General features: G+C 42.0%; 2 protein-coding genes across 7 annotated transcripts in view; one reads left to right on the forward strand and one right to left on the reverse strand.

Annotated features, from left to right (window-relative positions):
* The window catches only part of DAAM1 (dishevelled associated activator of morphogenesis 1), a 183,972-nt gene that overhangs the window by 151,999 nt on the left and 4,433 nt on the right, over nt 1-27,540 (forward strand). For all 5 annotated transcript variants that reach the window (XM_012181749.5, XM_012181748.5, XM_042252575.1 and 2 more), the window contains 7 exons: nt 5,678-5,762; nt 10,902-11,008; nt 12,805-12,893; nt 16,716-16,884; nt 20,123-20,230; nt 22,137-22,197; nt 25,017-25,148. In XM_012181749.5, the coding sequence (XP_012037139.3) occupies nt 5,678-5,762; nt 10,902-11,008; nt 12,805-12,893; nt 16,716-16,884; nt 20,123-20,230; nt 22,137-22,197; nt 25,017-25,148 (751 nt within the window). The remainder of the gene's footprint in view (nt 1-5,677; nt 5,763-10,901; nt 11,009-12,804; nt 12,894-16,715; nt 16,885-20,122; nt 20,231-22,136; nt 22,198-25,016; nt 25,149-27,540) is intronic.
* L3HYPDH (trans-L-3-hydroxyproline dehydratase) overlaps nt 18,502-27,540 on the reverse strand; it is a 107,704-nt gene continuing 98,665 nt past the window's right edge. For both annotated transcript variants that reach the window (XM_042252579.1, XM_042252578.1), the window contains exon 7: nt 18,502-20,576. In XM_042252579.1, coding sequence (XP_042108513.1) covers nt 20,548-20,576 — 29 coding nt within the window. In that variant the 3' untranslated portion in view covers nt 18,502-20,547. The remainder of the gene's footprint in view (nt 20,577-27,540) is intronic.

Here is a 27,540-nt window from a genome sequence, read left to right on the forward strand (position 1 = left end):
GAAAATTTAGAGTTTTTTTTTTAAACCCTAGAACTTTCCCCTCTATTTTGTGCTTTTGCAGTATAGAAGAGCCCTTTAAAAACAACTTGGCAAAGAGAGCCATCACTCTGAATTTTTATAGTATTTAAGAGCTCTAACTGTGACTCAGTTCCTCGTAAACAGATCATTCTCAGTACAAGATGCCACTGAGGTTAATTACACTAGTTATAGATAAGGTTACAACTCTTTCTGGCAAATTTCCCATCCCATTACTGGAGGGATTGTTTCATATTTGTGGTATAGCATTCCCTTGTTACATCAAAAATGTCAAAGGCTAAGGTGACTTATAATGTGAATATGCCTAAACTCTCTAGTAGACTATTCTAAGAACTTATGTCTATTAAATTATCTGTTAATATCCAATTTAATGAATAAATATTACAATGAGCACATAACATTGAAAATGTATTATGTGTGACAAGCTGATTGTGAGACCAAGTTACCCTTATGATAATTGGGCCTTATTGATCAGGGTCTAAAACCTTCTATGCCACAGAGGAGTCAGGACCGCATGCTTTTCTGCTCAGTGCTCAGTAGTTTTACTCCCTCTTCAGGAAAGCACAGGACAGCTAAAGGTAAAAGAAATAAAGCAGAGCTAATTTGTTTTTTATTTAGTTGTTTAACCACTCAGCAGTTTACCTAGCTTTCACTCTTCCTTTTCATCGGCGATGCATGACTACACACAAAAGGAGCAAGGGGCTTCAAGGATGGGAAAGATGCTTTTGATACTTTGATGCTTTTTGTCTTAGAGTTGTCACTTTGGAGTGTTTAATTGCCTGGCACTGTGCTGGATGCCGTAGGATGTCCCAAGACTTAGGATTGCACTGTTGCCTTTGGCAGCACATGGCTAATTGGAGAAGAAAAATGCCACAGGCAAGATGACTTGTGAACAATGCAGGCCTTAGACTGGTCTGGCAGGAAGGAGATGGGGAGCCCAGCCAAGGGAGAGAGGGGACAGCAGCAGGGTTTTCCTGAGAAAGTGGGCCTTGGGTGGGGGGGCCGGTGGGAGGCAGTTCCAAGGGCACGCAGGAGCAGAGGCAGCGGGGCGGGGAGGTGGCGCGCATTCAAGCAGAGCTGTAGAGAGAGCTCTGTGGTTGCAGTCTCTCACTTGGATTAAACTAGGTCAGGCAGGAGCATCTGAGATCCAGGTCTGGTGCTTTTGTAACAACCTGAATCCACCCAGAGCCAGTCTATAGAATGGAGGTAATGAAAGTAGTAGGTTTGTAAAAATGAGAACCCAGCGTGCAAGAAGCACTAACAGAGTGCCTGCACGTGGCAGCTCCTCAGTCACTGGCCCGATTATACTCCCAGGGGATCCAGAGCCTTTTGCTCCAGAGAAGAGCACTGTCTCAGTAAGGTTTTGAGTTCGATCTCATGGGTTTGCAGGATAGGTTGGAAGGGGTCAAGAGCCGAAGGCACAGGCTGCCATCAGACAGGAAGCTCTTTTTGTTGCTCAGCTAAGACCTGATGAGGAACGGACTGGAGAGAAAAACTGTCACTAGCATTTGGAGACTGACTTTGTGCCTGGGGACGAGTAGGAGTGTTTCCAAGCTGATGTCAAGATCTCCTTTCCACACGTACTGCCTTTCTTCTTTTCTGCTTATTGCATTCCCAAAGTCTGGCGACCCTCTCTCTGTGTCTTTTCTTGCTGACTGGGAATTTAATTTCCAGCAATGCAGTCATTGTACCAGATTCCACCACAGCGAAAGCCCATGGCATATTCTGTGGGCAGTATTGTAATGTGCACATGTCTGCAGTGTTTGGTTATCTTTAAAAACTCTTCCTTACCCACACACTGCACAAGTTGATGGACCATTTGGCCAGGCATAGGTTCCACGCCCTCAGCTGGAGCCAAAAAGGTCAACTGGAAGGAAAGCCCACCTCATCTCAGGGTCCAAGCAGGGGAGAAAGTGCACGTGCTCTTACCATGAGAGGCCAAGGTCTCTCATCACCCAGAAAGAGGCTGTCTGGAAGGTGGAGTGCTTCAGGCCACCGCAAATCCCACCTGTCATAAACCTGAGAAGTGAGTGGAATAGACGTGGTATGCCGGAGAACTGTTCCTCAGGCCCCTGGCAGAGTCAGCCAACTGCTCTGCTGTGTGTGTATAGGTGACATGTGGCAACTTACAGTTCCCTCACCCTTATTCCCTAAACATACCTCTCCTCTCCTTTCAAAAAGAAAAACAAAAAATCTCGGAAGCTGGCTTATATTGCAAAATGAACCCACCTAAAATACACTTTTATGACGTGTTCTGCCATTCTTTTTTTTTTTTTTTTTCCCCAGATGCTCATGTAACATGACAGCTAGGGTGTAGTAAACCACAAAAAGCTACTTTAAAGTGGAGGGATTTGGCGTAAATCCACTGAAACAGAGCTCAGACTGATCTCGCCACCCATCCTTAACTTAGTTTAATTGCACCTGGATGTTCCAGGTCTCTTGGCGAATTTTTGAAATACTTGAGTGGAGCAAGGTGGAGTTAAATACCAGTTTTAAATGGCCAGTTTGTTTCCTGCCTTGCAGAGCAAGTTGAAGTGGGTGTCTCACAAGTTGCTACCCTCCTGCATGCCAGAACACTGCCAAGCTCTCAAAGCCATTAAAAGTTTAGGATTGGTAGGGTCCTTCAATTACAGAGATTAGTGGCTCATTCGGTGGATGATAGACGATACTAAGAACTTTTTGGCAACCTAGAGAAGCCTCCCAGAGGGCCCCGGACCCCTCTCTTCTTTCCCCAAAGGTACAGCTGCTTTGTCAGCTCCCACAGGCCACGTGCAAGGCAGGATGTTGACAGGCAGATTTTCTTAAGTACTAGCCATTAAAGTCTCAAGTCTCTTTGTGGGCCACATTAAGAGAAACCAAAATTGTTATGAATTAGTGCCAGTGTTTAGTCCAGACAGCCTCAGGGGGTTGAAAAGCATAAATATATACAATTTCAAAAGCAAGAAGTTCTGCACTCCATGCGGGGAGCTAATGAAGTGCAAATCTGATATGTCGAGTATTGTTCTCACTTTGATGTTCAACTCCTTTTCTCTTACATGGAAAACGGAAGGACTCAGCAGAAAGACACCATAAAGTGGTTCTCCCAGTTGGTGTGAAAAGGACGCAGAACTAATCTTTTTTTTAAATAAGTGGAGGTTTTCTCATAATTTTAGATGTTTCCACAGCCCGCTGGTTTTCATTCATGGCAGTTTCAACCTTACCTCATCCCGCTTCTTTGGCCTTGCTGGCTACACCATGGTCTTTGCCCTCACTTGACTCAAGAGTCTTTAGTGTCCTGAAATCTAGGCCTACCCAGGGCCCATGTGATGGAGATCTTGAGCCAGGATAGAGTTTTCCGCTGTTGTATGTTTCACCCATGCCAAAGTAACTTATTTGTGCCATTTAAGTTGGATGGTTTTACATCATGATGTTCTAGTGACCATGTTCCTGGCAAATGATTGTCTCCAGACCAAATCAACTTGGAGAAGTCTGTCTGGTCCAGAGTCTGTGTCCATAGCCCAGGAGTTATGATGGTCCTACAACTTGGACTAGGGAAGAGAACAGGTCTCATTCTAGAACATGAACAAATCGGCGTGTTGCCTAGGTGCTCTAGTTGGGTTTGAAAGCACGAAATAGAGTAGTATTTATACAATAGGATTCCCCAATCTGTTCCTTCCTATTGGCCTTTATTGGTACATGAAACAACATGCAGTATCAATGGCAGGATGAATCTTTAACAAGATCATGTCAAAATCTAGAGCAAAGGACAGACTAGAAATGTCCAGAATGAGCTGTGTCTCGCCCAGGTCCTTTCCTCCTCATGGGCTCTGTGGCCACCCATGCACTTATCCAGCCCTTTTGGGAGAGCATAGGTAGCCTTTGTGTGGAGTGTTTCTGCCTGTCATCTGATTCTCCCAAACATTTGTTTCAGTTGCTCAATCATGTCCAACTCTTTGCCACCCCATGTACTGCAACAAGCCAGGCTTCCCTGTCCTTCACCTTCTCCTGGAGTTTGCTCAAACTTGTGTCCATTGAGTCAGTGATGCCATCCAAACATCTCAAACATAAGCACCTTTAAAATAAGCACCATGACTTCTTTTTTAATACTCCTGGGCCTAATGGGTGCTATAGACAGAGAGGAAAACTCTAGTGAAATAATGGCTCTGAGAGCACTTTGGGAAGTTTCATGATAAGCCTACTTATTGATCAAATAGCTGCACTTGAATAATAATGTTATATAAGTATTGCTGCTTTTTTTTTTTCCTGGGTAGAAAAATCTGCCTTGCAGAATATACATAGTTCATTGTGCTCTTTCTGTAGTGAGACACTGCTAACCATTTTGCATGTGCTATTTCACTTTATACACACAAAAATATCCTTTAAAAAAATATATAGTTGTTATTATCTCTGTTGTATAGATGAAGCAACTGGGGCTAAAGAAAAAAAATTTTCTAAGGTCACACTGGCCAGGAAGTGTCAGAGCCAAGACATGATTACAACCTGTCTGATGCCAGAGCCCCTTCCTTCAAATGTTACACATGAAGGCTATATGCCTTGCTCTATATTTGTGTGTTTATGTCTTTATCCTCTGTCCTAAATGTGATTCTTCTTGAAGATCATAAACAAGAATGAATCAAATAATGTTAATATGAAACCTTAGTGGTAGCTTATAAGGAAGTAAGAATTTTTAAATATGTCTGGGTCTGATGCTTATAAGCAGGACAAAAGAATGACCCTATTGTATCAGCTAATAATCCGATTAAGATTTTTTGCCCCAGTTAAGACTTTTGGTTATATCTAATAAAAACATATTTTTACAAGCACGTTTTAATTTCATCTTTTTTCCACATTCAACACTTAGTTGTCCTGCCGTAATCAAGACATAAATCCTTCATATAAATCAGTAAATCATAGGAATTAATGGTAGACAGGAAAACAGAAATCGGATTTGAGTTTTTGCTTAAATCCTTCCCTATGAGATATTAACTAGATAAGCATTATTTGTTAGAAAAAATTTGGGATTAGGAATCAACAGTGTTGGGTTTGTGTTAGATACTGTGCCTTTGTATGCGTTTGACCTTGGGCAAATCACTCAGCCATTATGAGCCTCAGTTTCTCCCTCTATTAAAAAAAAAATCTTCACAGTTATTTTGAATCCAAAACGAACTAACATATATGAACACGCCTCTGTGTTATTTTGTATATCAACTATTCAATTTTTTAACAATAACATTCTCAACATGCATTTTTAATTTGAGAGCAAACCTTAAACACTCCTGACACATAATCAAGTTAAAAAGTTAATTTTCCTCTTTGACCTGCAATTCATAAATATTATGTATTAAATAGTTGTACATGGATGTTTTCCCTACTTCTCATATTCCAATCCCTTGCTTAAGGAAGCTAAATGGTAGAACATTAACAGCTTTGTTCTTGGTGTCAGCAGAGCATTACAAAGCCCAGAAAGACTGTTAAAGCCATTTCAAAATACTACTTTTAGGTGCAACACGGTCAGGAAATAAAAATTTTTCTCACTGAGAGATTTTGAGAAAAATGGTACCTGAAGGTTGGCAACTGGGGTAGCAAAATGAGTTACCTGGTATTAAATTGTTAACAATATCAGCTTGAGTAGTCACAACAAATTAAAACATTCTTTCTCCAGGTTGAAATTATCCAATGATGAAATCAAACGAGCAATTCTAACCATGGATGAGCAGGAGGATCTGCCCAAGGACATGTTGGAACAGGTGAGCTGCTGGGGAACACTCAGAGCACAGGTCATGCCAGACTCGGCGGGGAGGGATACCAAGGAGACCTGGTTGTTGTTAGTACACAGTTTCCTCACCTCTCAGGGGAGGAGGTTAGGTCAAGGTTCCACGTGGCTCTGTTAGGAGGCTCTAGGACTTGCTCCTCAAAATGATGGGTGAGAATTACGGTCCTGAGCGTTAAATGCCTAGGACCCTCGATGCCAGAGTCTGTCGCTCATGCTGCTGCCACCAAGTTGTTACTCAGCAGGTCACATAAATCCACTGGCTTTAGTAGGAAGTGTCTGTTTCACCGGAATACTGAGAATCTCAGCACTGTGAGATCACGGCCTGCACTGCAGAAACTGAATCACTGCTAATCCCTGACACACTTGTGTCTTGGTCTTGGCTCACCATTCCCACAACCACAAAAGCCACGGTCAACCCCCTGGCGCTGTCATCGGCACTCGTATGTGTCATAAGGCAGGGTGTGCACTTCTTGGGGCTGGGTCCTGTCTTTGTAAATTGGATCAGACTCTTCTTGTGTTGTAAATGGCAGTAAATTCAAATGCCAGGGCTAGCAAGTGTAGGGTAGACTTAAACACAGTCAGTAATCATCCTTGTCCATGAGATCTGGAGATAATTTGTAATTTTTTATGGCCAAGCAACAAGTCAGATGTGGTGCCCTTGCCTCTCTTCATGCAGTATTTCCATAACACACTCTGTGCAGCCACTCCAGCCGTGTTGTGTGTTGTCAGCAGCTTGGTTCATTCATCTTCCAAATGATACTGTTGGTAATATTGTGCTGGTAGATAACCCCAGGGATTGTTACCTATCTCTTGGTCTGCGCCTAAATTTTCCTGTGCTTGGTGGGAATGTCTCTGTGTGATCTAATCCTGTTCTGGCTCCTTGTCTCCTTGTCCTGCCGCAGAATCACGTTTTAAGAGGGTTTGGTCACAAGGCGCCACCTGTTTCTTAGAGCCAGGTCCACCTGAGGTCATGGGTGGACACAGGTGATCACGATTCCAGGCTGAGCCTGAGGTGTCACCTCAGCTCCCAGGAGCAAGGGAAAAGGCTGTTTTGCTCCACTGACAGGGATCCGGTGGCGGTGGGCTGCTCCAGCTGGAGCGCCTGTTTGCATGTGCCTTCTGTCCTGTTTTCACTGGTTTCCCCCAAGGCCTCAGCCACGAGGTGGGAGGGGTGACGTGTGCGGTGTCACCACACCTCCGTGGGCCCGCCCCTCCCTGAAACCTCTGCAGCTGCAGTCATCCGGGGTGAAAACCCTCACACTCAGCAGTGGAAAAACTTTTTCTGCTGTCCTTTTAAGGTTTGATTTAGTTCCCAAAATAGTTAATGACTATGTTTCCAAGTCTGTTAGGATGCTCTGTGCATAAATAGTTTCAAACTATTCCTAAACTGAAAATTCCTTTTTCGAGCATTTTGCAGCTCCTCTCCTCACTCTCCTCTCCCTCTCAGAACACTCAAAACAGAGCCTCTGCCCCTGAGAGTGGAGCTCCACTGCCCTCTGTCCCTCCCTGGTCCCCAGGTGACCCTGCTTTGCAAATGCTGGCACCAGAAACTGCTTCACCCAGTGTGAAGAACTAGGCAGAAGGCACTTTGGTCGTTAGGTCTTCAGCCTCTGTCGACAAGGTTGTATGTTTAATATTCTACCAGATCTGTTTACTGTGAAATTGCATCCAGCAAAATTCCTCCTTGAGGGAAAGGATTTCTAAAGCTTGCCAAAAGAGCTTGTAGTGCAAATAGAATGTACTTCAGATAAATACAAGGGGAAAAAGAAGTCTACTGAAGCAGACTCTGGCCAAGTGGGATACTTCTGACCCGGCTCTCCTGAGAGCTCTGAGTGTCATGCTCTCTGCTCATCTCCCAGGCTCTTTCTTTTCCTGCTTACTCTAACCCTCCTTCCTGTGCCTGAACACAGCATCCTTTACGACTCAATATGGTCTGCATCTGAGCCAAGTTCATCCCCTCCTCTCCTGCTGCTTTTAGTCGCTGAGATCAGATCTCAGATGAGGTCACTCCTCTTTCTTGGGATGCACACCTTTCTCCTCATCACCAGATGTTTGTCTGACTCTTCATTCTTTTCAAAACTGTCCATACACTGTCTGTTCTCAACCCTCCCTTGAGAAGGCCCAGGCCTTTAGTCTCAGCCTCTCACTATTGCCCTTGTGAATAACAAGAGAGAGAGAGAGAGAGAATGCTTGTGTTATCCTGAACAGGGGTGTGTGGACTCAGCAGGCAGGTATGGGGTATCCCTGATACTAGAACTGAATTCCAAAAGGTAAAAATTCAAACTCAGGGGAAAAAGCAAGCCTTGTGCTCCCCCTTGCTCCTTCCTTCCTTTGCCCTACCACCTTCCCTCCTGCACGGAGGAAGCACAAGAAGACGTGTGTCCCATCCAGTGTCACCACTGGAACAAGGGGACACCCATGCCTATACGCTCTAAGGCTGCCAAACCTATGGACTCCCTGGCGTCCGCTTCCACCTCTCCTCCCTCCATCCTGTGAGGGGAGAGGGGACCCCTGGCCTCTGCTCTGGCCCATCCTTTCCTTCCAATCAGAGGACCCTGCCCCTCTCCTCAAGGTCTTCCACCTCGCCCTCTCAACATGTAACTTGTTCAAGTCCCAGCCCTTCACATGCACAGACCTCTTAAGACTGCCCATCCCCATTTGCTACTGTGCTCTCTCTCTTTTGACACAGTCAGTTCTTGAAAGCCTGTTCACTTTTCCTTGCCTCCCTAAAGCTGTTCTCACTGAGGATTTGTACTTCCTTGTTGCCAGAGCCAGGGGACACTTTGCAGTCCTTATCTTCCTTGATATACTGGTGGGTGTCACAGCGATGGCCGCTTGGCCCATGTGAAACGCCTCGTTCATTGGCCCTGTAACTCCACATGGGTCCCTCCACTGCCTCTTGTGAAGGTCACTCTTTTTCTCGTCCTCATCCCATCGATGCTGGCTTCTCTCAAGGCCTGCTTTTCTTCACTTGATGGAACCCCTGGTTACCTTACTCACATCTGTGCATGTTGTAACCCACACCAGAGCTTTGTCTTCCACATTTCTTTGGAATTTCAGACCATCTATCCACCTGCCTACTAAAAATCATGGGCTTCCCAGATGGCTCAGTGGTAAAGAATCCTCTTGCCAATGCAGGAGGTGCAGGTTCGATCCTGGTGTCTGGAGGGTGCCCTGGAGAAGGAAATGGCAGCCCATTTCCTTCCATCCAGTATTCTTGCCTGGAAAATCCTGTGGACAGAGGAGCCTGGTGGGCTACAGTCCATGGGATTGCGAAGAGTCAGGCACGACTTAGCGACTGAGCGTACACACTACTAGAAATCATTGCTTTGTTGCCTTGTCAGTATTTCAAACGCTAAATTCATCTTCTCCTCACCCACCCTCCTCCAACCTTCTCCCTGTTCCACTCTATGTATCTCCTTGCCTGGATCACATCCTTTTGACCCTCGTTTACCACAGTCAACAAGTCAGGCCAGTTCAAACCCCACCCCCCAACCCCCAATAGCTCTAGAACCTGTCCACCACCTATTCCAGGACACCACTAGATTACTGCATCAACAGTCTAATAACAAGCCCCAATACTTCTGGATCCTGTCTGATTTTCTCCATTCTGCAGGCAGAGTGATCTTTTTAAAGTACAAACTCATTCCCCTACTTAAGATTTTATGTTACATCCCATGCCTTCAAAATAAAGACTGAATTTCCTATGAAGCCCTTGCTCCCCCCTGCCCTCCCCCACTGCCATGACAGCTGCTCCTCCTCCTTTATAAATGTTACGCTGCCCATTCCAGACCTCAGCCCATTCCAGACCCCAGATAAGCACTCTGCCGGGAATATATTTCCAACCTCACGTCATTCATCTCCTTCCCTGTAGTTCCACTTCTCTTTCTCTGCTGGCAGTACCCAGACTGACTGCCTTTTCTGAGGTCCCTTAGTTAAACCGAACAAACATTTGAAAGTCTGCTAAGTGGACCACCCAGTGCCAGCACTGAGTTACAGGGAGGACCTTGGGGCCCAGAGGCTCAGTGTAAATTTTTTCTTTTAAAGTCTGAGAATATTTGATCTAGAAAATAGCACACACTACACACAGGCCTGGGCATTGACATACATGTTTGTGCTTTTAAAGGAAATTAGACACATACAGAAGTGCTTTTTCAACTTGAAGTATTATCACTCTCTCTTCTACATTCCATGCTCATTTCTTCCTCCAAAATGAAATATGGAATCAAAAACTTCAAGTCCCTCTGTGTCCCTCTCACCCAGCTCTACATAGAGCAAACAATGAGATGGAATTAGATGAGCCAAAGAAATAAGTAAATTGATTGGAAAATACACATAGAATTACTCATTCCAGCATGATGTATAGAAGAAAAAAAGACAGCTGGAAGTCGAGACCCAGGTTCTATTTCTGAAGATCATATGCCCTTGTTTTATAATGCTGGGGAAGTGGCCTAATCTCTCTGGAAAACTGATGTATCATCTTCTCATGAGAGTATTGAATCTCCAAGATCCCTCTAATGGTCTCTGTAAAGTAGGTCTGGGAAAGAACTTCTCAATTCTGACTGAGAGGCATTAAAGAACAGATAGGTACCAGAAGTGAATCTTACACCAGTGTAACTACTTTTAAGTAAAAATAGAAAGGTTTTTCCTCCTCATTTTGATTGAAATATACATCACTATAAATTTAACGTGTATGGCATAATGGTTTGACTAACAAATTTGAAATGGTTTCCATAATGTTAAGTTAGCACCTGTCATTTCATATAGACAAAATTTTTTTAAAGCAAAAGTTTTTCTTCCTTTGTGATGAGAACTTTCAGGATTTACTCTGTTAACAGCTTTCATACATATCAAGAAGCAGTGTTAATTATAACCATCAGGTTGTACATTACACCCCCAGTACCGGTTTATCTTGTAACTGGAAGTTTGTACCTTTTGGCCACCTAAATGGAAAGATTTTATCACTTCTATTGTATCATAACAGTCACCTATGAGGAGAGCTTATAAAATAAAAATTAAAATTTCATCGTGGGACAAACTTAACTGAAAGGGTGAATTAGGACAATAATTTAAATTATAAACCTCAGTTTTAATATTTGTGTGTACTTTCTAGCTCTTGAAATTTGTTCCTGAAAAAAGTGATATTGACCTGTTGGAGGAACATAAGCATGAACTGGATCGGATGGCCAAGGCTGACAGATTCCTTTTTGAGATGAGCAGGTGAGTTTGAAAATGTTTCGAAAGCAAAGACGCCCCTGGCCTAAGGAAGTGAAACTTTTGATTCCTGTTGAATTATCTGGCCAATTAACCTGGATTAACTTGAAGTCTTTTTAAATCCCCCACACCTCCTCAAATCTGAGTTGTGTGGAACTTGACTGTTCTGTTTTTGTGCATTCTTGCCCATGGGTAAGGCAGGGTCAGGGTTTCTTCACAATTATCTCTATCTCTGGGCCTCTGACTTTGACCTAATCAAGTCATAACTTTTCCTGGTTCCAGTCAGCATCATTCTTCTCACCATTTTGATCTCCTGGGATTCTAGCTCACTCTTCCTTGTACTTCGACATCTCAAGGTTGTTGTAAAATAGAAAACAGTGGACAGACTCAAAGATAACAGCCTGGAGCCCACATAACAAAATAGCCAGGGCCTAGATGTCAAATCATGACACATGCAGACATCACTAATCAATCATGGCACTGTTCCCACGGAGCCTTGGCAAGCTTTCTCAGCCCTTCTCCAGAAAGCCCCGCAGCAGCCTCTGCTCCGTAATTGAATTTGGCATGTGAGCTGAGTCGTTTTGCCATCCCAGACCTAGCAAATTGATTCTGCATTAGGCAAGAACCAGTGGTCCTGAAACTCTCAGTCAACCTCAGGACGGAGTGCCTCCCCTGAGTGCCGATGGCCTACGTGGTGGCCAAGGTGAACGTGCCTCTCACTCTATGTTTCTGCTGTGTCTGAACTTATTTTTGTGTCATCTCAACTTGCCATTTCGTATACTACTGCAGAATAAAGGATGGTTTTGAAATTTTGACAGGTGTGCATTTGTCCTTTTGTGTGGACAAATACATGACCGCAGTAGCTGCCACTTAGTAACTGTCTAGGTCTTTGCATGCATCTTAATCCTTCTATCAGCACTGCCAGGAGGGCTGTCAGGCAGGGAAATATTTTCTGCCAGCTAATGGAGGAGTTAAGGTTCCTGCTCAAGCTCACTGAATAAGAACAGAACCTGGGCTGCATCTGTCTGATTATATGGCATAGTTTTGGATGAGAGTTGATCCCTGGTCCTCTTAAACTGAAGTTTCCACTGAAGAGCAGATCAAGCAGTGATTTCAGAAGGTCTGGCAGAAGTGCCCACTCTCACCCACTCAGAAATACCAGGCGGCCTGTCCTGGTGGCGGTCGGAGGCCAGTTCCCTGTTATCTCTAGGTGCTAGTTGCTCTCCTGGAAGGCAGAGCTTTCCAGTTCTGAGGGGCACAGATAGGGAGCCAGCTGTGAAGAAAGAGGAAGGTGTGGGGAGAGACAGTGTAAGGAAAGAAGCCTGGAGACAAGTTTTACCCTACAGTTCTGCCAAAGGCAAACTTTGTAGAAAGTGAGGCAGCACAGGAGGAGGGCAGGCAACAGCCTCTTATCTGCAGCAGCAGAGGGGAGTCTTTACATTTTCATTCCTTTTTATCTCTTTTCTGCTCTCAAGAGCTGCTGGGACTCTGAGGAAGAGAAAGGGGCTTTAGTCAACAGCAGTTAGCTCTCAGTTTCTTTTAGCAACTGCCTAAGCTGATTGGAGCTGAGGACCTGCTGCCCTTTCTGGATGCTGGAACACACCCTGCAGGGCAGTGGGAAGTGGGTTCTGTAGACATAGTTGTGCTCAGGCCCTGTGCTTCTGTCCAGGAAAGGAACTCTCTGGGGAGGCGGGTGGGAGGGAGGAGAAGGGGGGAAGGCAGCACAGGTGCTCCAAGGTACCATCACCTTTGAGGGAATATAGGTGTCTTAAGTGTTTATTAGTTGATGCTTGCTCTTGCAGAATTAATCATTATCAACAAAGACTGCAATCGCTGTACTTCAAAAAGAAGTTTGCAGAGCGTGTAGCAGAAGTGAAACCCAAAGTAGAAGGTAAAGTCAAGTCCCTCAGAATGAAAATGCTATTCATCCCTAGTGCTCATGTACAAGTGCAATGCAAGTGCATATAGTCAATAGAATCCCTTTGGCGATTTTTTTTTCCCCCTTGAAATCTGTTGGAATTCTGGCAGATAATTATTTAAGGTCTACATTCAGCTTGCTGGCTTAGCCTGAGTTCTGGAGCTCACACACAACCCCTGGGCTTTTGCTATCTGGGTATTGGTGAGGAATTTGCTTGCTACTGACACCAAACCTACAGTTATCTTTCTTACAATGGGGCCTTACTGGATTTTTCTTTTTTTTTAATTAATTAATTAATTTATTTTTTGGAGGCTAATTATTTTACAATATTGTATTGGTTTTGCCATACATTGACATGAATCCCCCATGGGTGTACATGTGTTCCCCATCCTGAACCCCCCTCCCACCTCCTGGGTCATCCCAGTGCACCAGCCCCAAGCATCCTGTATCATGCATCGAACCTGGACTGGCAATCTGTTTCACATATGATATTATATGTGTTTCAATGCCATTCTCCCAAATCATCTCACCCTCGCCCTCTTCCACAGAGTCCAAAAGACTCTTATATACATCTGTGACTCTTTTGCTGTCTTACATACAGGCTTATCATTACCATGTTTTTAAATTCCATATATATGCATTAGTATACTGTATTGGTGTCTTTCTGGCTTACTTCACTCTGTATAATAGGCTCCAGTTTCATCCACCTCATTAGAACTGATTCAAATGTATTCTTTTTAATGGCTGAATAATACTCCATTGTGTACATGTACCACAGCTTTCTTATCCATTCGTTTGCTGATGGACATCTAGGTTGCTTCCATGTCCTGGCTATTATAAACAGTGCTGCAATGAACACTGGGGTACATGTGTCTTTCAATTCTGCTTCCTTGGTGTGTATGCCCAGCAGTGGGATTGCTGGGTCATAAGGCAGTTCTGTTTCCAGTTTTTTAAGGAATCTCCACACTGTTCTCCATAGTGGCTGTACTAGTTTGCATTCCCACCAACAGTGTAAGAGGGTTCCCTTTTCTCCACACCTTCTCCAGCATTTATTGCTTGTAGACTTTTGGATCGCAGCCATTCTGACTGGCGTGAAATGGTACCTCATCGTGGTTTTGATTTGCATTTCTCTAATAATGAGTGATGTTGAGCATCTTTTTATGTGTTTGTTAGCCATCTGTATGTCTTCTTTGGAGAAATGTCTGTTTAGTTCTTTGGCCCATTTTTTGATTGGATGGTTTATTTTTCTGGAATTGAGCTGCGGGAGTTGCTTGTATATTTTTGAGATTAATCCTTTGTCAGTTGCTTCGTTTGCTATTATTTTCTCCCATTCAGAAGGCTGTCTTTTCACCTTGCTTATAGTCTCCTTTGTTGTGCAAAAGCTTTTAAGTTTAATTAGGTCCCATTTGTTTATTTTTCCAATATTCTGGGAGGTGAGTCATAGAGGATCCTGCTGTGATTTATGTTGGAGAGTGTTTTGCTTATGTTCTCCTCTACGAGTTTAATAGTTTCTGGTCTTATGTTTAGATCTTCAATCCATTTTGAGTTTATTTTTCTGCATGGTGTTAGAAAGTGTTCCAATTTCATTTTTTTACAAGTGGTTGACCAGTTTTCCCAGCACCACTTGTTAAAGAGATTGTCTTTTCTCCATTGTATATTCTCCCCTGCTTTGTCAAAGATAAGGTGACCATAGGTGTGTGGATTTATCTCTGGACTTTCTGTTTTGTTCCATTGATCTATATTTCTGTCTTTGTGCCAGTACCATACTGTGTTGATGACTGTGGCTTTGTAGTAGAGCCTAAAGTCAGGCAGGTTGATTCCTCCAGTTCCATTCTTCTTTCTCAAGATTGCTTTGGCTATTCGAGGTTTTTTGTATTTCCATACAAATCATGAAATTATTTGATCTGTGAAAAATACCGTTCGTAGCTTGATAGGGATTGCATTGGATCTATAGATTCTTTGGGTAGTATACTCATTTTCACTATATTGATTCTTCTGATCTGTGAACATGGTATATTTCTCCATCTATTTGTGTCCTCTTTGATTTCTTTCACCAGTGCTTTATAGTTTTATATATATAGTTCTTTTGTTTCTTTAGGTAGATACATTCCTAAGTATTTTATTCTTTTCGTTGCAATGGTGAATGGAATTGTTTCCTTAATTTCTCTGTTTTCTCATTGTTAGTGTATAAGAATGGAAAGGATTTCTGTGTGTTTATTTTATATCATGCAACTTTACTATATTCATTAATTAGCTCTAGTAATTTCTGGTGGAATCTTTAGGGTTTTCTATGTAGAGGATCATGTCATCTGCAAACAGTGAGAGTTTTACTTCTTCTTTTCCTATCTGGATTCCTTTTATATCTTTTTCTGCTCTGATTGCTGTGGCCAAAACTTCCAAAACTCTGTTGAATAGTAGTGGTGAAAGTGGGCACCCTTGTCTTGTTCCTGACTTTAGGGGAAATGCTTTCAATTTTTCACCATTGAGGATAATGTTTGCTGTGGTTTTGTCATAGATAGCTTTTATTATGTTGAGGTATGTTCCTTCTATTCCTGCTTTCTGGAGGGTTTTTATCATAAATGGATGTTGAATATTTTCAAAGGCTTTTTCTGCATCTGTTGAGGTAATCATATGGTTTTTATTTTTCAATTTGTTAATGTGGTGTATTACATTGATTGATTTGTGGATATTGAAGAATCCTTGCATCCCTGGGATAAAGCCCCCTTGGTCCTGATGTATGATCTTTTTAGTATGTTGTTGGATTCTGTGTGCTAGAATTTTGTTAAGGATTTTTGCATCTATGTTCATCAGTGAGATTGGCCTGCAGTTTTCTCTTTTTTGTGGCATCTTTGTCAGGTTTTGGTATTAGGGTAACGATGGCCGCATAGAATGGATTTGGAAGTTTACCTTCCTCTGCAATTTTCTGGAAGAGTTTGAGTAGGATAGGTGTTAGCTCTTCTCGAAATTTTTGGTAGAATTCAGCTGTGAAGGCGTCTGTTCCTAGGCTTTTTTTTTTTGCTGGATGATTTCTGATTACAGTTTCAATTTCCGTGTTTGTGATGGGTCTGTTAAGAGTTTCCATTTCTTCCTGGTTCCGTTTTGGAAAGTTTTACTTTTCTAAGAATTTGTCCATTTCTTCCAAGTTGTCCATTTTATTGGCATACAGTTGCTGATAGTAGTCTCTTATGATCCTTTGTATTTCTGTGTTGTCTGTTGTGATCTCTCCATTTTCATTTCTAATTTTGTTGATTTGATTCTTACTGGATTTTTCTAAAGGAAGTTTTGAGGGTGGTAGTTGGTTTGATTTTGAGGCTGTTCAATTTTTAGCTGTTTGAAATGTGGGCAACTTATGAGCACAGCACAGAGTGCAGGCTGGCCTTGGGGCCCTAATGACACCTGCCAGCTGTGACATGTCACACATTTGCCCAGTTTTTCTACTGGTGAAATTGATCAATAGTCCTGTGATCTGACTCACACCAGGCAAGAAAGGGTCTGCAAATGAATATGGAAAATGCAGTTGACGCTCTATGTATTCCTAACTGCTTACGGTTGGTGAGTCAACCAAGAAAAAGAAAGGCTGGGATTGTGCAGCTGCCTCTGGGTCTCTTGAACAACCTGAGCTGACTCTCCTGGCCCCCTTGTGTCTTGCTTCTGGTATAGGTGTTCAGAAAGTGCTCCCAGATAATCTAATGACCCCATCTTACATCTTTGGTATCTGTTATCGGGTGTGTGGATTTAGGATGAGTATCACTGAAAAGTCTTGGTTGTAATAGTTTTGTGTATTTTGTTTTGAAGCAATTCGTTCTGGCTCAGAAGAGGTGTTTAGGAGTGGTGCCCTGAAGCAGTTGCTGGAAGTGGTTTTGGCATTTGGAAATTACATGAATAAAGGCCAAAGAGGCAATGCATATGGATTCAAGATATCCAGCCTAAATAAGATTGCTGACACCAAATCCAGTATTGACAAGTAAGTATGGAGGACCTGTGAGCACTTGGGTCGGGGCTCAGCTTTGTACCTCTGGGCCTCCTGACACTCAAGTGTCTGGTCTGCACTTTCTCCTTCTCGTCCTCCTCCAACACTGATCCTCCCTTACCTCAGGACCACGCAAATCCCAAGTTCCCACTGGGCCAGTTATCCTTCATTTTCATTCCACAAGTATATCATCTAGTCCAAGTTTTTTGTGTTTGGGGTTTTCTCAGGTAAACATTTTGTATCGTGTAATACGTGAAAGGCAAGTTCACACACTGGAAATATATAGCTAGATGAGGTTTCACAAATTGGACACATCTGTGTAAGTAGTGCCCAGATCAAGAAACAGAACATTACTAGCATCCTAATAGTCTCTTCGTGACCTCTCCTAATTGCTACTCCTCCACAAAGATAAACTAACAGCTGAGGATATAATGTGAAGCTTGCTGCTTTTTAGATTGTGTTTTCCTTGGTACCTGGAAGCGAGCAGATATATGAAAAGATGAGTGTATATATGCGTTCTGGCTGTTGGTGTTCAGCTGCTCATCCCAAGACTCATTAAAATGCTTCCTAGAAAGTGTGTTTTAAGTGAACAGATTCTTGTTAGAGACACCAGGATATGAAAATGCACTGGTGTCATTTACCGGCAAGGGCATTAGGCATATTAACTCTAGCTTCCCTGAGAACTGTGGTTCTCTAAAGTTCTCACTGTCTTGGAAGGAATTGTTTCTAAGGTAAACTTCTCTGTAATCTGAATTCTTTTTAGAAATACGGCTCTTCACCCTAATTATTCCCAACCAATGAGCTTTTCACTCTGTATTTTCTATAGGGTTAGTGAAGCATAGCATAATGGCAACCTTGAATCCATCCTGTAAGAAATAAGCAATGTGTTTAGTTGTACAGCTAAGCCTTATTTTTGCATTGTGTAGAAATAGATTAACAAAGGGCAGCTGATATATTCTATCACCACCACCTTATTTTTAATGTAAGCACTCGATCCTTTCAGAGCCCTTTCACATTTGGTTGTCACAACAGCCTGTGAAATCGCCAGAGCAAGTGCTGTATCGCCTGTTGTCAGATAAAGAAACGGAGGCAAGGGTCAGGGTCAGGTGTCTCATGTAGCTTGTCTGAGGTCACAGCCAGCAAGGTGTTTGGCCTTACAGGTATTTGACAACTGTTCCAGTGGTCTACCCACAGCTTTCCTCTACCAATAGGCAGATCTTATTTGAAGGTTGTAGTAGATAACTGCAGCATCTTACTTGCATGTGAAGAGCAGCCATCTTTTAAGGAAGGGAGTTCTCTTCCTCTGAGCTTATAGGTTGGGGCAGAAGAAAACCCTCACCACCAGTCACAGGTGGAGGACCTCTCCACACACAGGTGTGTGCACACACAACATGCCCTTAATGCCCTTTGCACCCCACCCTTCCAGCTTACTGATAACCTGGCACTTACTACATGGTTATCTACTAGTTAATGTAAAAATTCCTCCAGTACATAATTAGCCTTTCCAAAATATTAAAACACAAAACCATTTCTGATCTTTTTCTTTTCCCTCTTCACTCTGCATTATAGGCTTGTTTATGGTAATGAGCAGAGAATAAGAATAATCCAATGTGCGATGTCTAGTTATTGTTTTTATTATTCAGGAATTTATATTCATTCAAATCAGGTGTTATTTGGATAACAGACAAATACAGAAATTGATCTAGTTTTAAGTCTTTCTCCACACAAAAAGGTATATATGATTAATTAAATACATTTATTTCTCTGAAATAATGAAGGAAAGCAGCGTTAGTCTTTCTCATGATGGGCCCTGGAATTTGCCCCTCACACAACCAGCGCATGGCAGACACATAGATTCTGTGAATGGCCAGATTGAAATGGAACAATACAGCTGAACATCTGCAAAATAAGTGACCAGAACTATTAGCTACTGTTTTACTTTGCTGAACAATGGTTCTCTAATTATTGAGAGCAAGAAAAATAAGGGGAAATTTTTTTCCATGTGACCCAGTTATCTCAGAGGAATAGGATTGCATTGACTTCTAGGAAGCTACAAGGTTAACCAGAAATGATTTGCATTGATGGGGAAAAAAAAATTGTTTGCCAACTTTGCTTCACTTTAGTTGCTGGGGAGACTGTTGTGACTTAGCGTTGTGAATTAGCAAACTGCCTAAAAATTATGGAAATAGTTTTTAAGTAGTGTATTTGTGTCCTCCTAATTATGGTAACTTTCAACAGACTAAGTGGTTCTTGATCTTGGCTGTTAGACTCAATGGGAAGTTTTTAAAAATACTCAGCCTGGCTTCCTGCTTCATTTCAACTGATGAATCCCAGGTTGGCCTGGGCATCTGGGGTTCACGTGATTGTAGTGTGCATTGGAGTCGGGGACAAGGGGACCAGACTCCTATGGCGTGGCCTCATGGATACAGTTATCAGATGCCTGCCTTTTCAGCCCAGGTCAGTCAGGGTTCAGCCCTGTCAACACTGAAGAGGGAGCCAGTTATGCAGTTAGGAGCTGAAGTGTTGCTAAAATTAGGCTGCGAGTATATCATACCCATGATGGCACAGTCCTGGCCCAGTTCCAGGCCCTGCCCTGAAATGCGGGGGGGTGGGGGGAGCTTCCTAACTTTCCAGCCACCTTTTGCTGCAGCAGCAAAACAGATGAGGTCAGAGTGGGAAAGAGAAAAACAAATGAGTCGAAAGGCGAAAATGTTATCCCCCAGAACAAAGAAACTTTAAATGAGAATTCTCAGTAATTCCCATCAGTGGGTCGCTGCTCTGTACTTTCAGACTTGAAAATTAACTGTCTTCTTTGGTGCATTATATAGACATCCTCACTCCCCACCCAACCCTGCTTTGTTCTGAGTTGGCAGGACAGGTCTCGTCTTTGGGTGGATGCACTGTGAAGGGATGTCCCTACTGGCAATGGTTCAGACTCATTTTCATCACTCATTGCATTACCCAGATTTGGAAGGGTCCTCATTATGGGCCAAAAATGTAATTCTCATCCCCTGCCCTTCTGTTTCAGAAGATGTGTGCCTCTCTTGACATCTATTTATGTAAATCCCATGAAGACTCTCCTCTTATCCCTTTCTCTTGAATTCCTGCTTTACAGGAACCTCCAAATTTTGAAAGTAATGCAGGATGTAGCTTTCTTTTGGAATCAGACACTTGACTATGCAAATCATGTGCCGATATCAACCATGTTTAATACTCTCTCCTCTAACTGTAGGAACATTACACTTTTGCACTATCTCATCACTATTGTGGAAAATAAATACCCCAGGGTTCTCAATCTAAACGAGGAGCTGCGGGACATTCCTCAAGCAGCAAAAGTAAAGTAAGTACTAACAGTGAATTGTTTCAGCTTTTCAAATCCCTTGGTCTGTGCTTTAGCCGTTGAGATAGTTAGTGTTACCTTAAGAGGGTCCTGTCCTTCTTTCCCCTGAATAGTATATGAAGTAGTTTGAATCATTTCCAAGTCACCCAGACGTATTACATAATTTTGAATATATGATTAACTCTTGAAGGGAGTTAAGGGTGTCAACACATTCCCTAAGTCCCACTGCACACTTTGAAAATACAAGATATAACTTTATAGTTGATCCTTCCTATACGAGGTCCTCCATATCCATGGTTCCACATCTGAGGAATCAGTCAGCCACAAATCGCTTCGTCCATAATCACTGGAAAAAAAATTATGTATAAGCGACCCTCACAGTTCACACCTGTGTTGTTCAGGGTATTGTTGAACATATACTGTGAGCAGATGTTGTGTATACTTGTTGTAGCTGTTTTGGAATACTCCTGGATACAATGTTTAACTTCTGCAAAACCTAATTTTCTGAGTTATGAAGATACAGGGAAGAAATGTGGTTTCACTACTAGTTGGAAGGGGTGGTTCTCTTAAAATACAGGTGAGAGCACCCTTAGTTAAATGAGGATATGTCGTTAAGCAAATAGAAGTGCTACAGGTCAGGGCGTTGCTAGTATCAATTTTCCCAGGTGCATACACTCCCAGAAACCAAGCAGCCTTTTAATGGAAAGCAGTCTTTATGCAAATGAAGGAATACAAATAAAGTGGAAAGTCGCCAGGTTCTCCCCATAAACTTCACACTTTTCAGAGACCTCCGGAGGGGCATGCGCTTTTCCTTGCTGCTCTTCCTATTGCACCCGGCTCCCCTCCCCACTTTAAAAGAAAATACTTTAAACTGCATCTTTATGCAGACATTTTGAAAAATCTGATGAGCAGCCTAATTTAGAGTTTGGGAAAAATGTACCATGATGTAAGACATGAAATTAAAATGTGAAGGTAAATGAAGTATTGGTGAATTTGTTTACATGTGAATTCTCTGTGAGAATGGTAATAATCTCTCATGTTTAAAGCCATCAAATAAAAAGCATTATGAGAAAAGTCTAGGAAACTTTGTTTTAAAAAAAAAGTCAACAAAAATGAAAACTAGTTAGTGAAACTTTAAGAAAAATCATTTTTGATTGAAATGTAGGCTATCACCTTGTAATATTCATACTATCAGTGAAAGTGAAAGTCACTCAGTCATGTCTGACTCTTTGCGACCCCTTGGACTATACAGTCCATGGAATTCTCCAGGCCAGAATACTGGAGTGGGTAGTCTTTCCCTTCTCCAGGAGACCTTCCCAACCCAGGGATCGAATCCAGGTCTCCTGCATTGCAGGCAGATTCTTTACCAGCTGAGCCACATGGGAAGCCCTCATACTATCAGAGTTTTCATGAAAAGCAATACAGTAATGATGAGCACAGCACACATATGATTGTGCCTCAGCTCTTTCTTTCCCTTGTCTAAAGGAAGTCACACATGGCAAATTTATTTCTACATACAGTAATTTGCTTAAGTGAGATTTTTGTGAGATTAAAACATCATATTTCTATTCTGTCCTTTTTAACCGATATATACATATACATATATATACATATGTGTATATACATATATATACATGTGTATATATATATACACATACATATATATGTATATATATCTCATACCTACTGGCTATGGAAAACAAGAAACATAATTGCATACAAGTTTAAAGTGTTGCTGTCTTTCTGTGAGATCCGAATGCTGAAGAGAATTTTAAGCATTTAAAATGAATTTTAAAACACTTAAAATAGTGTGGATGACCAAGAATGAAATATTTAAACTCATCGTACAGTTAATTCACAAGTATAAGTCCCATGTTAGTTACTAAAATGCTGCCATTTACAACAGCATGACTGAGCTGGACAAAGAAATAAGCACATTGAGAAGTGGCCTGAAAGCAGTAGAGATGGTGAGTATCTGTTTCTTGTTCTAATTCCCAATCTTGTCACTACTGGTGTCCAGCAGAGGAGTTGCCAGTTGCTTGGCATGCTGGTATGCTCGGGATAAACGTTTACTATTAAAAATAGAATGCAAAAACAGAGAAGCAAAGGCAGACTGTGTTCAGCCTGGCGACCCAGCAGCGGGCATCACGGGAGCTGGGACACTGGACCAGAGTTCTACCACTTTCCTGTCTGTGACGTAGGACTTGTGACAGTGGATTGGGCTAGAGACTCCTCAGGGTCTACTCAGTGCTCCTGTTCTCTTGGTAAATGTTCACTCTCAGTAGAGCAATGGAACTTTGTCATCTTTGCGTTGGCTCTTTGGGGAGTATGCATTGAGCACTTTGAGGATACAGTCCATTCTCAAGGTGAGGGGATCACAATGACTCAGAATGCTTGCCCTCCACATGTTACAGTGGCCAGGAGCAATCATCCCAGTTTATCTCCTGTAAAGTGATGACAAAGGTGCCTTTCGAAGGAAGGTGGTGATTTAGGTTAGCCTGGGCCTTAGGGAATAGCTGGCGTGTGTGAGAGGAAGTATCTCTTCTAGATGAGATGAACTTCGAGCTGTGGCTTAGAAGGAGAGAGAGTGAGCTTAGGTACAGAGGAGGGAAGCCGTCCCAAGTCTACGAGATGACCTGAGCCCAGGCTCCATGGAAGGAAAGCAGGTCAGAGTGCTGGAGGAAGAGGAGCCCCTGGCCTTAACCCTGATTTGAGGGCGCAGTGCCCCATGGGTACCACACAGGGACTGTCACCAAGATGGAGACAGATTAGGGTGGAAGCCTCGCTCCCAAGAGCAGACAGGGCTCTGGCCTGGCCCTTGGTGCAGGAGGCTGGTTTACAGGCAGCTCGGGAAGGTTCCCCACAGATCAACTTACGCATAACACCAAAGGGACCCTCCTCCTGCTTGTAAAACTGCCATAGAAAGTAGTTGGCATCATTAAAGAAGCTGTAATACAAATTAAAGTCACGATGCTAATCTTTTCTGTTTTTAATAAATTAAGGAGCATGTGAGGTTTTCTCTTTTTCCCTTTTTTGGGGGGAGGGAGAAGAAAGACGTGGTGGGTAGGCCACTGTTTAAAAAGTGCAGGAGATGAACTGAGTGCATTGTTTTCCCAGCCCCTGCAGCTGAGAGGCTATGAAGGAACGTGGCACATGGTCCTCGGCTTTCACAGGCCGAACAGGACAAGGGCGGTTTGGGACAAAGCTTGTTTATAGCCTTCACTCTGCTGTATTTCCTCCCAGTGGAAAGCTTTCTTGAGACTAGCATGGCAGCTATGACAGCCCTAAAGTCTGATAATGGATGCTCTGAGCCCTGCATCTGAGCTAGCTCAGAACAAGGCATAAGACAGGAGTCCCAAGGAAGTTGTGTGTTTGAGGGATTTATTAAAGGTCATTTTGCTGAAATCTCTCTAGCCCTTGGGTCATGTACACTGTAACACACTCTTCATAGGAAGGGCCTACAGCAGCTTCCCCCTACCCCCGGCAGCTTAAATGTCAAGAGGGAGGAAATACTGGGGACAGACTTTAACCTGTCCAAATATTCATGTGTCCCAACTGTGCTTTGCACAAGTCAGTCGTACTGTTGGAAAGGTATCAAAGGTGGAATTCTCATGAAATTATACATTCATGAAACACGTTAAAATTGCTTTCACATCTCTGCACCTCACACACATAACTCCCTTACCAGCCCAAGTACTAGAATTGTGGCAGTTTCTTTTCATCAGAGCAAGTTCCATAAAAGTTTCCACTTTCATTTCACTTGATTCCCCTGGTAATATGTATATTGCCCTCCTTTTATGAGTAAAGAAACTAAGGCCCAGGCTACTTGACATAGATAAAAATCAAGTCAGTGGTTGAGCTGAAACCGCTTGTGACCTCTACTCTCCTGCTTGTTAGACTCTCTGCCATAGAAGGTATGGAAGAAAATAGAGATCCAGAATAAGTCAATAGATACACAGAAAAGTTGTTACTGAGACCCTGGAATTAGACAGATGTTGAGTTCAAATTTTGGCTGTATCACTTATCAGCTACTTGACTTTGAGCAAAGAATGCCTCCGAACCTCAATTTATGTGTCAATACAATTGGCATAATAATTGAACACTCATAGAGGTTTAGCGGAATGAAATAGGAAAATGCATCTGGCAATGGTTTAAGTTACTATTGAAATGAAATTTGAATAAGCTGTGTCCATCACCATGGTAATGGAGAGGATGGCTAATTAACACGACACTAATACCTCTACCTGCCTGTTCATAAAACCCGAATGGTATGGATGAGAAGAAAAATGGCATTATGGTGCCAAACGCTACAGCTGAAATTCTACTGACCTAGATAGCATAGCTTAGGAAATAAGCAGACTTGGCAGATACAGAAAAAAGGGAAAAAATCAAGACACCAGCGTTCTGAGCACAGAATATCTACAAATTCTCTTGCTTTCAGTCACAAACCCTTTTAATCCAACTTGCTTTCCATTATTTAACTTCTATGAATTTTATCCAAATGTTAATCTACTTACATTCTAAAGCCAGTATACAAAAACCACACCAATAAAGTACTCAGATGACTGGTTAAATTGCATTTTGCAAATGTGTTTGCACACATGGGCATGACTCGGGCAGGGTGGGCAGAAGCAGAGCAGGACATGAACTATCATAAGATGTTGCTGCAGTAGTTTTGATGTGTTTGCCATTCTGACTTTTATTAAATTTGAGGCATAAGGGAAATGAAACAAGGTGCGCCTGCATCTGAAGCCTGCGTTGACATTATCCATTCCCTGTGTTTAAGGAGCTGGAATATCAGAAGTCTCAGCCCTCACAGCCCGGAGATAAGTTTGTGTCTGTTGTCAGTCAGTTCATCACTGTAGCCAGCTTCAGCTTCTCTGACGTTGAAGATCTTCTAGCAGAAGCTAAAGACTTGGTAAGTTTTCCCTTGCGCACTGAGTATTGCTTGACAGGGCTGGTACTTGCAGGTATGACAATTACTCTTTCATTTCTAGGACTGTGATCAATTGAAACACACACTTTCTAACTGGCCTACGTGTCTTTAGGTTAGTAAGACCTTGGAGTATCTGAACGGTGTTAAACCAGTGAACACTGTGATAGCTTTTTCTTGGTTATTATTGGGCTAAGGCCTTGTGCTTCAGAAACGTGTAAGATGCTCTCCTTACAAGAGAGAAATTACTAAATGATAGGCATTTTAATTCATAGCCTCATCGCAAAAGTATAAATAGGACTTTTTAAATGAATTTTGCTATTACAAAATCTTGTTTTCCTATAAAGGAAAAGTTTTCATTGACAAATACCCAACACCTTAAAATCCCACTACCCCATCTCACAGTCTCTCGTTATTTCCTTTTCCAGAATTCACACACATTCATATTCACGTGCACATTCTCTCATCCTCTTCTTGTTAATAAATGACAGCAAGCAGCTACCCACCTACCGTATTGAGTTTGTCCACAATGCCCATTTTTCAGCTGTGACAACACTCTTTGCTTGAAACTTGACTCTTGCCCTTGAAACTTTAGTAATGATTCTCATTTTTCAGTTGTAGATATGGATGATTTTGTTTTTAAGTATACATACACACTGGCTAAAGTTCAGAAGCAGACTGTGTTAAGATACACTGGCTCATTTCAGCATGAAACCCCACCTCCAATGTTATTAAATAATAAACAGATGACAAGATATATGTTTGAATGACTGCTGTTACCTGATACCCCTGACTGAAACCAGTGAACTGGTGTTAGCAGCCTCCACTGTGATGGCCCCCACCCCAAACCAGACAGTACAGTACCTACTTCATCAAGGGCTCAGACATTTTCCTAAGAATCCAGTGAATAGTTAATTTTTTATTTACACACACCCTACTTTTTTTTAAATTTTAGTGTGGGAACTTTAGTCTGGGACGAGTTTTCTTCAGATTTCCAAGACCAAAATATACATGACTTCATCATCACTAGAATTCCTAGATAAAAAGATCATTCAGGATGGCTTGAAGTGCATGAACTTGAGTGCTTTTGAAATGCAATTGTAGGCTATCTATTGCTGTTTTGTTCATACCAGAACTTTAAGAAATTAGCTTGTAAAAATCATGGAACAAGCTAAAGCACTGTGTGTGGTGTGTGAAGAATGTTGTGTTTTTCCCTAAAGAGCTTAGTTTCTAATACAATAGCTCCAAATAAGTAAAAGATTGAGGATGCCTCAGTGAAAACTGAATATTATTATAAATTTAAAGATACAAAATATATGTATAATTGAAAATTGTCTTAAGCATAAATGTTGAAAATATTTCCTTTATGTAGATAGTATCACCAAAACGTCAGACAAACTTATATATTAAAGGCAAGCAATGCAAGAAAAATAAAAGCAATTAGACCGTGAAGTATTTATGTAGTCCTCCCCAACCTGAGTTTCTCACTATGAAGAAAATGAAAGAGCTGGAAATTTTTTAGTAGTTGATAAGGCATAAGGAGTGAGAATTCATTTGACCTTGAAGCTAGAAACACCATCCTTTGTAGCTTAGGCTTAATAGCATGAGATCCTTAGAGAAGGAGGTATGGTTCTTATAAAACAACTTGACTGGCACTGAACAGTATTTGGATGGCCAAAATAACGCTAAGACACTTGAAAGCATACTATCTCGAATTACGAAGATAAGTGCCAAAAGAGCTAAAAATGGAAATGTTAAACACTGGCTGTGCTGTTTCATTACTGTATATATTGTTTCATTTAATTTTAAAAAATTATCCCTTAATATTTTGCATTTTAGCTGTTTCTAAAAGATTTGCCTTGAAGAGGGCACTAAAACCAAGGTTTTGGAATAAAATTGTATTCTCAGTCATGAATTTTGGGTTGCCTCAATGATTCCGTAATCGGTGATTGTTTTCTAATTGAGGCCCAGGAAATAGAGTAATACCAGCATTATTTATGATTAGGAAAAGCAGCTGATTTTGATATTAACCATATGGCATCAATAAATATTAAACTACTTCAAAGAAAAGTTAAAAGGGGTGAGTTTCCTTACCCCTGCTGAGTTTGCTATTAGCTTTATATCCTGAGCTCTCTGTCCTCTGGTATTCTGCTTTCTTGTTTTTTACTACTGTTTAGTTAATAAGAAGTCATAGGATGTAATCATAGATGTTAAGCTGAAATGAGGTGGACAAGAATAAATGGTTTCCTAAGATGCTGGAGTATTAAATTTTTTCCTTTAGAAACGATTAGATATGTTTAGCAGCCAAAGGTAAATCCAACGAGTTATATTTGACTCAGTTGGAGCTTCAGCCCCTCAAGAGAGATTGATGTTTATA

This window comes from Ovis aries, chromosome 7 (genome assembly GCF_016772045.2).
Source record: "Ovis aries strain OAR_USU_Benz2616 breed Rambouillet chromosome 7, ARS-UI_Ramb_v3.0, whole genome shotgun sequence".
NCBI classification, from domain to species: domain Eukaryota; kingdom Metazoa; phylum Chordata; class Mammalia; order Artiodactyla; family Bovidae; genus Ovis; species Ovis aries.